The sequence below is a fragment of the Acartia tonsa genome, chromosome 6, assembly GCF_053477335.1.
Source record: "Acartia tonsa isolate MP-2025a chromosome 6, ASM5347733v1, whole genome shotgun sequence".
Classification (NCBI taxonomy): Eukaryota; Metazoa; Arthropoda; class Copepoda; order Calanoida; family Acartiidae; genus Acartia; species Acartia tonsa.
Window position 1 is genome coordinate 40,153,164 of NC_137265.1, and position 13,578 is coordinate 40,166,741.

The 13,578-nt window shown below is 34.0% G+C and overlaps 2 protein-coding genes across 3 annotated transcripts; one reads left to right on the forward strand and one right to left on the reverse strand.

Annotated features, from left to right (window-relative positions):
- The first annotated feature begins 295 nt into the window (after positions 1 to 295).
- On the forward strand, positions 296 to 7,293 carry LOC145322659 (uncharacterized). Of its 2 annotated transcripts, XM_080164838.1 has the most exons (5): positions 296 to 567; positions 844 to 1,691; positions 5,882 to 5,914; positions 6,625 to 6,734; positions 7,207 to 7,293. In XM_080164838.1, exons 1-5 carry the CDS (start codon positions 488 to 490, stop codon positions 7,231 to 7,233), a joined length of 1,098 nt encoding a protein of 365 aa, XP_080020964.1. In that variant the 5' UTR covers positions 296 to 487; the 3' UTR covers positions 7,234 to 7,293. The 2 variants fall into 2 exon arrangements, with proteins under 2 accessions (XP_080020964.1, XP_080020965.1); XM_080164839.1 differs by lacking the exons at positions 5,882 to 5,914; positions 6,625 to 6,734; positions 7,207 to 7,293 and adding an exon at positions 2,042 to 2,482 and having other exon boundaries at positions 302 to 567.
- Positions 7,294 to 9,172: 1,879 nt separating this feature from the next.
- LOC145323375 (histone H2A-like) lies at positions 9,173 to 9,676 on the reverse strand. Its single transcript, XM_080165799.1, has one exon. It carries the CDS (start codon positions 9,640 to 9,642, stop codon positions 9,265 to 9,267), a length of 378 nt encoding a protein of 125 aa, XP_080021925.1. The 5' UTR covers positions 9,643 to 9,676; the 3' UTR covers positions 9,173 to 9,264.
- Positions 9,677 to 13,578: the final 3,902 nt, after the last annotated feature.

Below are 13,578 nucleotides of genomic sequence, written 5' to 3' on the forward strand. Positions count from 1 at the left end.
AGTTTGGGAAATGTTTGATTTTAGTGACATTTTCTTGTCAATTGTACGTACATGACAAGTTTTAAACTATTTAAAATATTAATCTATTATAGATTTTTAGGTAAAAATTATTTTTAGATAATTAAAATGTATGCTGGTAATCTTATGGGAAAATATGAATCTTGCTAATTATACAGGAATATTTTCTTGTATCATGAAAAGAAAACGAAAAAGTGGGTTTCGTCATATTTTCACAGCAGCTTTTCTAGCCCCTGCGGGGCGTACTTCCTTACACTATAGGGCAATCATTAACATTTGCCTTGACCGTTTCAAGATCAATTGAAACCGAATGGAAATTTTCTCTTAGCTGTTTATGAAATAAGTTATTTTATATTTATTTATGTTTTATTATTTTTGTGTTTTATTCTATCTTATATCTTTTATATAATTTTTATATACTTTTTCAGAATTAAAATTGAAATCTAGCTTGGTGATAAAAAGCAAAAAAATGACACCGCCGCTGCCACAGCCTCCTTTAGGCCTACCTGGCAATCAGACAAAAGATAAGAAGAAAACGGATCCTAATAAGTAAGTAAAATTTTATCATAAATAAAGTACATTTTATCTCAGGAAATACAAAATTACATTATTATTTTATGTTACGAGATTTTTATATTGTCTCACTCTCATATAAGATCTTGATTTTTATTATGTCAAGGATTATATTATTCTGTTTTTTAGTATAAGCAGATTTTGATATCTTATTATTAGTTTTACTGTTTTTATTTTCTTAAGCAGATTAGTAGTTAATGTGAATGCTTATTATTATTTTTCACATATATCTAATAAAAAGTATGTGTTTAGGTTAATTCATTCAGCGGATAAATATGGCTCTTTCTTTCCAACCGTCACTGAAGCTTATGTAAATGATGGGATCAATGCGATATTAGCTGTATGTTGTGTATCTGATAACAATACATTGAGTGGAGAGTTTAGAGTTGCGATGAAATCTAACACAGACTTAAAACTTCCTCTGAACTTGGAATGTGCCATGGGAGAAAATCCATTTCCAGATTTAAAATTTTCTTTTCCTACTGCCGCAAGTGATTTGAAGTTCATGAATAATCGCTGGCATACTGAATGGTATTCTCTCCAAGAGGAACTGGAGGCTGGCCATATTTCGATTGAAAAGCTAGTTGCTGATAACGAGGCCTATGTAAACTTGGTTAATCGAGTTAAGAGAGTTCTAGTTCTATCAGACAGAGCTCGTGATTGTTGTTTTAGACTAGAGGTTGGATGTCCGGCAAACAGTGATGAACTTGATCTTAACATAAGATGGTTGCCAGCAAGTGCTACATTTTTAAAGAATCATTCAAGATTGAATAGTGGTGATGTGGCTACCATTAATGGAGGATGTGTTCAAATTTTTACCTCCATTTTTCCCAAGTCAATGAGAGACAGATTGGGTCATTTCCCACTTGCTCCTACTATTTTTGTCGATCATGAAATGGGATCTGAGGATTATGCTGTTTGTGTGTTGGAATATTTTCCTTCAATCTTGGCTGGGATAAGAGGTTTTCAAGATTTATCATTTCAAGATGCCAAGAAGTATGTTAGATCTCCTAGTGCTCACTCTGGAAATGTCCAAAGATTCAAATGCAAACGAAAACAAACTATTGATCATTCTTATGCAGCTACACAACATGCTTCAGGTACATACACATTGTCAAAATTTGGTACTGAAAAGAAAATTTGGATTTATATTGCAGAGGTACCTAGTAGTCAAATGAAAAAAATATGTCTGTCTAAAGCGAAAAGTACTTGGGATAGTTATTTGACGGCTTGGAAAACTTTTACCAATTTTTGTATTTTGAAAAGAAGAAAATCATATATTCCAGTCGAATCTAATGTATTGCTAGATTATGTTTGTTATTTGGATGAAAGTAAAGGTTTGCAATACAGTACAATTCAATCTTACTTATCTGCTTTAAAGAAGTTACACCATTTAAATATGGTATCTGATAAATCTTTTGACTGTGCAAGACTTGCTGATGTTATGCAGGGTATAAAAAATGAATCTATCCTGAGAAATCTGGTGTCCGACAAACAATACAGATGTGTTATGACATGGACTGTTTTGAGAATTCTTGGTATATGTATTTGGAAGTGTGATTTTTTGGATGATTTCAACAAACAAGTAATTTGGACTCTATGTTTATTTTGCTTTTTTGGAGCATTTAGAGGAGGAGAAATGCTCGCAAAATCTGGAGGTTGTGTTGATCCTTTTAGAGTGATTACGTGGTCAAAGATCAAGAGATTGTCAAATGATCAGTTGTTGGTGGATCTTGTTATACCCAAAACTTCTGAAGCACCAGAAGGAGTAGTTGTTGATATTTTCAGATATCCTGGTGATGTTGCTATGTGTCCAGTAGTTAATTTGGATTACTTGATAAAAATGATAAAATCCAGAAAAGAATTACAATTAGGTGATGCTGTATTTTTGTTGAGCAATGGAAAGATGTTAACCACAACTTACATGAATTCTTTGTTGAAAACTTTTCTGAAACCATTTTTTCCTGATGTATTATTCTCTACACACAGTTTCAGAGCTGGATTACCGAGCCATATGGCCACACAACCTGAAATTTTCTCATTACAAGATGCTATGTTAGGGGGTAGATGGAAATCGGATACAGTCAAAAGATATCAGAGATTGCATGGTGTTGCACAGAAACAAATTATTTCTAAATTTCATAAAGTATTACAGGTGCGCGTTTTTTTTTTTTTTTTTTGTTTATTTGATTTGACTGGAATATATGAAATTTCTATTAAATGAATATGCCTATTTGGTTCTTTGTTCTTGAACCATATAGTATAGTTTTTGTTCTTAACTTTTGCATATTCATTTTATATTATAGATTCTTTACTTTTGGATATATTATATTTTAATTTTTTCATATTATACCTATTTTATATTATAGGTTTTTATTTTTATAATCCTTTGTTCTTGGATTATATATATATTTTTAATTTTACATATTGTACCTATTTTATTTTATAGGTTTTTATTTTTATAATCCTTTGCTCTTGGATTATATAAAATTTTGAATTAAAGATTTTTAAAAAAAAAATTCAGTTTATATCATAATTCTTTGTTCTTGAATTATGAATGAATTTAATATTTTAAGTTTTAATCCTTTGTTCTTGGATATTTATAACTGATGTATTACCTATTTTGAAGAAAAGGTTTTCTTTTTACATAATGATTCCTTTATTTTGATTATAGAAAATATAATTATTTATTAAATCATTATTTTAAAATTTTTCTTCGATATATAAGACATGTTTAATTTAGTTCATATTATTTTGAACCATAATTGTCTTATGTTTATAGGATTCTCATCAAGTCAACCACCAGGATATGGTTTAATCAATGATCAAGAATCAAACTCTTCTTTAAATCAATTATTGAATTTAGCTAGGGAGGAAGTGGGTCAACAAATATCGCATTATGTGGGTAATTCACAGCATTCAAATTCCGCTCCGTCTGTAATTCAAGCTCACACAAACACACAAAGTAACAAACAGTTAGGTCAAACAAATTCATCTGTGATAAAAGAATTAAGAGAGTTTTTATCTGATTATTCAAGAAGAAATAATCAAAGCATGGGACCTTCACCTGTAACCATTGTTGATCAACAGGATAGATTATTGAAAATTTGTTTTATTTTTCAATATATTTTGATTTTTAAAAAAATTAATTTTATTTTTTTTTTGAAAATTATTTCATAAATACTTAGGTAAGTACTCAATTTTATTTTAAAAGATTTTTAATCACATCTTAATTATATTTTAAATTAATAGGTAGGTAGATTTTTTTGATTTTAAAAAAAACATTCAATAATTTATTTGTCAGACTATACCTGATCAAATTAATTTTCCTGCAAATCTATCAACCTTCAGTCAAAAAACTAGTGTGATAAAAAATAGTAGTTCTAAAAGATATAAGAGAGACGAAGCTATTATTGATCAAGACATATCTGATGATGTGTTTAAAAAACAATTTCCAAATCTTGTTCCAGCGTCTGGAATAATTCCTGAAAGTTATTATTATCTCACTTTTGCTGAGGCAACTTTAGAAAATGTAAAAAGAGATAAAGGTGTTAAAAAATCTTCTTGTTTAGAAGATAAGTTGAAAGACAATCATTTATCTGTTCACCTAGAAAAATCATGGGATAAAAAACATTTGTGATAATTTGAAATCAAAATTACACCCTATTAGATTTGATAGAGCACCCACCATAAGTTCTGAAGAACTTTTTGTTCAGGCTGCTCACTATTTTGAAGAAAATGAGTTACTTCCTATAAATAGCTACGATTTATCAAGATTGGATTTAACTAACAAGATTACTGCCAAAGGATTTGAGGAACTTCATAAACCTGATTCAAGATTGATTTCTATCAAAATGTTTTCTCCTGAGAATGTTAAGAAATCTAATGGTGGGATTTCAAACATCAATGTAATAAATGATGATGGTGGTAATCAAACTGTTCTCACATCAATGTATTTGGAAGATATCGAAAATATCAAACATTTTCAAATAGCGTTTTTTGCTTTAAAAACGGCAAAAAGTAGAGTTGTACCATGGGATGGATCATTAGAACCGCTGTGGAAGTTTTTCATTGTTCACGACTGGTTAAAAGATATGCCAAATTCTTTTGGTTATAATTCCAATCAAGATCAGGGTACTTTTTGTTCTACATTTACAGACAGTGTGTTGCATACAAATGCTATTCGTTTTTCACAAAAACAATCACATATGTCTTATGCTGATTTGGATTCTCATTTTCGTAGCTTTTGTTCTTACAATCCAAAATGCAGTTATGTTCAAATGATTCCATATGTTGAAAACAAAACATTTGAACGCAAAGCCAAACCTACGCAAAACAACAGTGTGGACACATCAGAATGGACTCCATCTGCACCAGGTTCTACCTTCATTCATTATAAGTCTATTTGTAAAAATTACAATTCTGATAAGGGATGTTCTAACAAGTTTGATTCAAAAACAAGGAGGTGTTCTGATTTAGCAGGAGGCGGGAAATTTTTGCACATTTGCAATATTAAAATTCCCCCTAATAATAGACCCTGTGGACAGTCTCATACCAACAAAAATCATTCAAAGAAATAATTTTGTTCTTAAAAAATGTTTAATATTAAGTTGTTTTATATACAACTATGATATTTACTGTTTACTTTGAATTATTTCACTTTTATTTTATTATAAGTTGCTTTATATAAAACTATAATATTTAGTGTTTACTTTGAAATATTTCACTTTTATTTCATACCTGTGATAATGATCTCTAAAAATATTTTTCTTACCAATCGAGCTTACAAAATATGTGCTAAAATTATCATTAAAGTTTATTTTATTTGAGCAAAAATCGTGCATTTATCATATCACATATTTCATTGATAAATGTTTATACCAAATTATCTTTGATAGTATATCTATTTTACTTAATTAGATTTTATGTAGATTTATTTTTAATACTATAAATCTTATTTTATATACATATTTCTTATCGAGTAACACAACTACTCTGTTTTATCATGTATTATTTTATTATCGCCATAATACATGGTTTTTATCTCTATTGCCTCCAGAAAAAATATTAAATATGTATTATTTTTATTTCGGTAAAATGCATATATTTTATCTATTTTATTTTAGTTAGTAGCGCAGCTACCTTATTTTGAATATGTATTATTTTATTTCTGCTATAATGCAAATATTTATTGAATTTATAATTGTTCAGATTATATAATTTTATTTATTTTCAGATTTGATTCTGTTGGGATGGGTTTATAATGTTTTTGACAATGTGTTTGTATTAGGCAGTGTCGATTTTCAACATTTGGGAATACCAGGTGATGTGTTTGAAACTTGGATTAAGAAAATTAAGTTTAACCCAAAAATTGTTGAATCTGTTAGTAATCCAAAACCATTAAAGAATCCGGAAATTCCTCTTCTTAAAAATTACAATGATGAACCAAGTTTAGATTTTTGGTCAAAATTTCCTTCAAGACCTTTGCCTCAAAAAAGTCAACCAAATACTCCTTTAAACGCAGATATGTTCGAACAAGAATTTTTGTTAATGAAAGAACAATTGTCACTTCCCGTATGTCAATCAGTTTTACAAACTATAAAAAATTTACGTATGGAGCTGACTCTTTGGTTGATTACGAAAAAATACGTCCTCTTTTTGACAGTAATGCGTTAAATATGGGACAACAAAAAATTGGTTCTCAATTTACTGATCAATTAGTGACCATGATCAAAAAAGGATATGTCTCTGGACCATTTTTAGAATCACCATTTCAAAATGCAAGGATAAATAGTTTATTTGTTGTTGAACAAACCGATAAATATCGCCCAATATTAAATTTGAGTGCCCCTGAAGGTAACAGTTTCAACGAAGCAATTATTGATAATCAGATGACTAAAGTTATAATGTCTAGTCCTGCTCTTGTTGCCAAAAAACTCTATTCTATTGGTAAGGGCGCATATTTATCAAAAATTGATCATCAAAGTGCCTACAAGTTAGTTCCTACTAAATTTGATGATTTATATTTACAAGGTTTTTTCTGGATGAACAGATTTTTCTTTGAGACATCTCAGATATTTGGAGCTCGATCATCTGTACCAAATTATGACAATCTACATCATTCTTTCTCTTCTATGGTAAAGGTAAAAACAGATACTGTTAATTTATATCTTGAAAGACAGTTAGATGACCAAATAGTGATGACCAAAACTTTAGAGGAAAATCAAATATTTGTTGAGGAATATTTAAGGTTAGCAAATGTCATAAATTTACCTTTGGCTCCTATGGATAAACCAGACAAAGCATTTTTATATCAACAAAAAGGGGTGATTCTGGGTGTATTTTTTGATACACTTCACATGACTTGGACCTTGCCTGTTGATAAGCGAAACAAATATATTAAACACATAGCTACTGTATTGCAGTCAACATTTGTTTCTAAACAAGAAATTCAACAGGTTTTGGGTATGATTAATACTGTTGTACAGATGTGTCCTCCTTTAAGATTTTTGAAAACGCCTATCATTTTGGATTTGAAAATGAGCTATGAATCTGAACCTATTCCTTTTTCATGTGACACAAAAGATTTTCTTCATCAATGGATGTATATTTTAGATGAGCTACAACATTCCTTCCCTATAACAGATAAAAATAACTGTTATCCTGCCAGATCAATTGTGTTTGTTTCTGATGCTGCGGGTTGCGCCTCATACTACAGTGAATATGAAATAGGTATTGGAGCTGTGGGATATGTTATGCCACACAGTGAACTACAAGATTTCTTTTATGTCGGACAGTGTTTATGGCCAACAGAATTTATTTGCACTCTCTTTGATGATGATGGTAAAAAATTTGGTAACAAGACAACACTACTGGAATCTATTGGGCTGTTAATATCTTTATTCCACAATTACAAATTGATTCACAACAAACATGTTGTTTGCAAAGTTGATAATGTTGCTGTTGTCTGGGCATATGTTAATGGCAAGTCTCGACAAGATCCATATACTAGTCTAATTGTTGCTGTTCTAAATCATATTGCTGTGTCGACTCCATTCAAGCTTTATGTTGAACATTTACCAAGAGTTTCAACTTTACCAGCTTTGGTCGCTGATACTTTATCTAGAACAGATCCTAAGGGACAATATTTAGTGGATCATATTGGTAGACCTGTACAGAATAATTGGCCTCCTTCATTATTATCATGGTTGAAAAATCCCGTCATTGATTGGTCTTTAAGATCCAAAATTCTACAAGATTTTCGTGCTACTCTTTGGGTGACTGTTTTTGGTTGTTTTTACTTTTTTTGGTGTTTTTCTTCAATTTGGTAAGTCCAGTATTTAGAGTATGATAGATTAAGTTTAGTTAAGCAATCAGTTAAGTTAGGATAGGTTAAGTTTAATTCCTTTTAAGAATATTTTTATATAGAAAAAGGGATTAATATCTACCTAAATACTGGCAAAATGTAAGTTTTCCTGAAAGTAATATTTTTAAAATAAATATAAACCAAAAACAGTTAAAGATTTATAGAATTGATAGGTGTCTGAATTAACAAGAACAATACTCTTCAAAACTTCATAAATAGAGGTGAGAAAATTTCCTTGACCGTTTCAAGATCAATTGAAACCGAATGGAAATTTTCTCTTAGCTGTTTATGAAATAAGTTATTTTATATTTATTTATGTTTTATTATTTTTGTGTTTTATTCTATCTTATATCTTTTATATAATTTTTATATACTTTTTCAGAATTAAAATTGAAATCTAGCTTGGTGATAAAAAGCAAAAAACCCTTCCCACCCACCCTGTGTTTTTCTTCAATTTGGTAAGTCCAGTATTTAGAGTATGATAGATTAAGTTTAGTTAAGCAATCAGTTAAGTTAGGATAGGTTAAGTTTAATTCCTTTTAAGAATATTTTTATATAGAAAAAGGGATTAATATCTACCTAAATACTGGCAAAATGTAAGTTTTCCTGAAAGTAATATTTTTAAAATAAATATAAACCAAAAACAGTTAAAGATTTATAGAATTGATAGGTGTCTGAATTAACAAGAACAATACTCTTCAAAACTTCATAAATAGAGGTGAGAAAATTTCCTAACTTAACCAATCAAAATCTACTGTAAAAATACAATGAAACCCACTACTTCGTTTTCTTACCATAAATCATAGTCTTTATTTAAAAATTGTTTTTGTCTGTTAAGCTACTCTACTATCTAGTCTGTTATTTTTAAAAAAATAGTCTATCTATGTTATCAGTTAGTCATATTACAACCAAGAAAAAATGTAGTTTTAATATTTTTGGAAACTGTTGTACGTTTGCTCTAGGGTTGGGCAGGATATTGAAACTATCCGGCCCAGCCCTAGTTTGCTCGTTAACCCTTTTTTACTCTTCGCATATAACGGTGTTTTCATATAAAATTAATATCAGGGTGCGGTATGCGAGTTCACTTCTTCTGATAGATATCCTGTCCGTTATACAAGAATACATTCAAATTTTACAGTAGATAGGAATCTAAAAAAAATATATATTTAATCCTGGGGAAGTGTAATTGTTTCCACCCAAAGGAAAACAAAGTTAATATAAGAATACTATCTCTTTTGATATAAATGGTTGCTCTCTAAAAAGAGAGCGTTTCAGGTACAATGTAGTGAGCAGATTCGGTCAACTTCTTAAGCCTTGGTCTTCTCAGACTTCTTGGGGAGGAGAACAGCCTGGATGTTGGGGAGAACACCTCCCTGGGCGATGGTGACACCGCTCAACAGCTTGTTCAACTCCTCGTCGTTACGGATGGCGAGCTGCAGATGTCTGGGGATGATTCTGGTCTTCTTGTTGTCTCTGGCGGCGTTACCAGCCAACTCAAGAACCTCAGCGGCCAAGTATTCCATGACAGCAGCCATATACACTGGGGCACCAGCTCCAACACGCTCAGCATAGTTTCCCTTGCGGAGCAGACGGTGGATACGTCCGACGGGGAACTGAAGTCCAGCACGGTTGGAACGGCTCTTTGCCTTCGCCTTAGATTTTCCTCCTTTGCCACGGCCAGACATGATGATTCGATGGGTGTTTGGAAATATATTCAAACTTAATGATTGAGCACAAATATGCTTTATTTATACACCTACGGGGTTCTTATCTTCCTTGGGATTAAAAATTCTCTACTCCTATTGGAGCAAATTTCTTTTTTCCCCAAACGATTTTAATCTGTTTACCCTTTCCTTCTCCTTTTAAGCCTATTCCTTTGTTATCCCCCTCTCCACCCCCAATAATTGTAATACCACCCCGCACTGCTACATAATTCCAAGCTAAATCACCCCTTCCCCTTAAATTCCCTATGCTTATCTCATCCCCATACATGAAAACTTTCACCTGCCTTTAACCGCCATAATTTCAACGGTTTATGTCTAAACTCTTGACTGTATACTATAAGGGGGGGGTTTTTAATGCAACCATCTCGTAATCAGTGAGCAAATGGCACTTTGAATTCGAATTTCGAGCTGAAATTTTGCATGAGTAATCCTTGGTAGGTCTATTTTCCCTAAATCGAACAAAAAGTTGGAAAAGTAACGGCTGGCGGCTGGCAGCTCAGCCGTTTAGCCATTTTTTGCCTATTTTTAGGGCAAATTCATCATTAATTACGTAGGAATCAACTTTTTAAAACATATTTTTGGTTTAATTCATGTTAAATAATAGCTATAACCATTTTTTAATTTCTAATACCAGCTGCTAAACGGCTAGAACCGGCTGAAAACGGCTGGGAGCGGCCAAGAGTATGAAGAGTAGATTGGGCTTGTGACATGTCTAGGGGTAGGGTTTTATGGGTGCTGAGCTCAAAAATACTACTAAAAATATTGACGGCCAATCCATATGGCAGCTGGGTAACAGCTGCAGCTCAGCTGCGAGCGGCCAAGATTAGAATGAGTAGATAGGTCTTGTGACGTGTCTAGGGGTAGGTTTTTATGGGTGCTGAGCTCAAAAATGCTACCAAAAATAGTGGCGGCCCATCCTTGTGGCAGCTGGGTAACGCCCGCAGCTCAGCTGGGAGCGGCCAAGAGTAGAATGAGTAGATAGGGCTTGTGACGTGTCTAGGGGTAGGTTTTTATGGGTGCTAAGCTCAAAAATACTACTAAAAATAGTGACGGCCAATCCATATGGCAGCTGGGTAACAGCTGCAGCTCAGCTGCGAGCGGCCAAGATTAGAATGAGTAGATAGGTCTTGTGACGTGTCTAGGGGTATGTTTTATGGGTGCTGAGCTCAAAAATACTACTAAAAATAGTGACGGCCAATCCATATGGCAGCTGGGTAACAGCTGCAGCTCAGCTTCGAGCGGCCAAGATTAGAATGAATAGATAGGTCTTGTGACGTGTCTAGGGGTAGGTTTTTATGGGTGCTGAGATCAAAAATGCTACCAAAAATAGTGGCGTCCCATCCATGTGGCAGCTGGGTAACGGCCGCAGCTCAGCTGGGAGAGGCCAAGAGTAGAAAGAGTACATAGGGCATGTGATATAACCAGGGTTAGGTTTTTAGGGGTGTTGAGCTCAAAAATGATACCAAAAATAGTGGCGGCCAATCCATATGGCAGCTGGTAAATAGCTTCAGCTTAGCTGCAAGCAGAGCAGAAAGGATGAGTAGATAAGGCTTATGACGTGTCTAGGGGTAGGTTTTAATAGGTGCTTAGCTTAATAATGCTACCAAAAATAGTGGTGGCCAATCTATATCGCATCTGAGCAACAACTGCAGCTCAGATGAGAGCGGCCAAGAGTAAAATGAGTACATAGGGCTTTTGACGTGTCTTGGGGTAAGTTTTTATGGGTACTGAGCTTAAAAATACTACCATAAAAAGTAGCAGCCCATCCATATGGCAACTTGGTAACGGCCGCTGCTCAGCTGGGAGAGGCCAAGAGTAGCATGAGTAGATGAGCTTGTGGGCTGTAGCTGTTACCCAGCTGCCATATAGATTAGCCGCCACTATCATTAGTAATATTTATGAGCTCAGCACCCATAAAAACCTACCCCTGGACACGTCACAAGCCCTATTTACTCATTCTACTCTTGGCCGCTCCTAGCTGAGCTGCAGCTGTTAGTCAGCTGCCAAATGGATGGGCCGCCACTATTTTTAGTATCATTTTTGAGCTCAGCACCCATAAAAACCTACCCCAAGACACGTCACAAGCCCTATCTACTTATTCTACTCTTGGCCGATCCTAGCTGCCATATATTTTTTGGCCGCCACTATTTTAAGTAGCATTCTTGAGCTCAGCACCCATAAAAACTTACCCCTAGACACGTCACAAGCCCTATATACTCATTCTACTCTTGGCCGCTCGCAGCTGAGCAGCAGCTGTTACCCAGCTGCCATATATATTGGCCACCACTATTTTTGGTATCACTTTTGGGCTCAGCACCCAAAAAAAACCTACCCCTAGACATGTCACAAGCCCTATCTACTCTTCATACTCTTGGCCGCTCCTAGCCGTTTAGCAGCTGGTACTTCTCATTATACTCTTGGCGGCGCGCAGCTGAGCTGCAGCTGTTACCCAGATGCCATATGGATGGGCTGCCACTATTTTTGGTACCATTTTTTAGCTCAGCACCCTTAAAAACCTACCCCTAGACACGTCACAAGCCCTATCTACTCATTCTACTCTTGGCCGCTCGCAGCTGAGCTGCAGCTGTTACCCAGCTGCCAAATGGATGGGCCGCCACTATTTTTAGTATCATTTTTGTGCTCAGCACCCATAAAAACCTACCCCTAGACACGTCACAAGCCCTATCTACTCATTCTACTCTTGGCCGCTCGCAGCTGAGCAGCAGCTGTTACCCAGCTGCCATATATATTGGCCACCACTATTTTTGGTATCATTTTTGAGCTCAGCACCCATAAAAACCTACCTCTAGACACGTCACAAGCACTATATACTCATTCTACTCTTGGCCGCTTGCAGCTGAGCTGCAGCTGTTACCCAGCTGCCATATGGATTGGCCGTCACTATTTTTAGTAGTATTTTTGAGCTCAGCACCCATAAAAACCTACCCCTAGACATGTCACAAGCCCTATCTACTCTTCATACTCTTGGCCGCTCCCAGCCGTTTTCAGCCGGTTCTAGCCGTTTAGCAGCTGGTACTAAAAATTTTAAAAAATGGTTATTGCTATCATTTAACATGAATTATACCAAAAATATGTTTTAAAAAGTTGATTCCTACGTAATTAATGATGAATTTGCCCTAAAAATAGGCAAAAAACGGCTAAACGGCTGAGCTGCCAGCCGCCAGCCGTTACTTTTCCAACTTTTTGTTCAATTTAGGGAAAATAGACCTACCAAGGATTACTCATGCAAAATTTCAGCTCGAAATTCGAATTCTAAGTGCCATTTGCTCACTGATTACGAGATGGTTGCATTAAAAACCCCCCCCTTTATAAATTAGGATTTTCCCTTTATTGAAAACTAATGTCATTAATAACCCCCCCCCCCTCAAAATTCACTAAAAATTGTATTCTAGTTATTCAGAAGAATGAAAAAGGACAAAGAAAGAAAACAACTTAGGAATTTAAAGAGCCTCTTAATGGATACTTCCATGTAAACGAAACAGTGTAAATAAATCTTGGCTTAAAAAGTATCTTTTATTGCAGTAAAAATTTTCAAGTTTTAAAATTTAACTTGAGAAATAAAACTAAGAAAATGAGATACCCATAACATAGATTTACATTTACCGATACGTTTTTAAAAGAAATAATATTTATTTCTCGCATCGTATTATAAACGGCTTTCCGCGGATATAGAATGAACAATCATAAGATTAAAACCAGTTTTTTTTAGCAGGTGCCTTAGGCTGGTTTTAATCTTATGATTGTACATTCTATATCTGTAGAAAGCTGGATATAATTCGGTGCTAGACATAGTTTTTTCGTATGGATGAGAACCGGTTCCTATCCACCGGATTCGTATGAATACGAGAAAAGTTTTTAATATCTTTATATTTTAGA

What these genes read in the sequence shown, in the direction of transcription:
- LOC145323375 (XM_080165799.1), bottom strand. Translation starts at nt 9,642, where the DNA reads ATGTCTGGCCGTGGCAAAGGAGGAAAATCTAAGGCGAAGGCAAAGAGC.
- LOC145322659 (XM_080164838.1), top strand. Translation starts at nt 488, where the DNA reads ATGACACCGCCGCTGCCACAGCCTCCTTTAGGCCTACCTGGCAATCAG. An exon ending in AAGAAAACGGATCCTAATAA is followed by an intron (nt 568 to 843) that starts GTAAGTAAAATT and finishes GTATGTGTTTAG; the next exon opens with GTTAATTCATTCAGCGGATA. An exon ending in TCAACATTTGGGAATACCAG is followed by an intron (nt 5,915 to 6,624) that starts GTGATGTGTTTG and finishes TATATTTACAAG; the next exon opens with GTTTTTTCTGGATGAACAGA.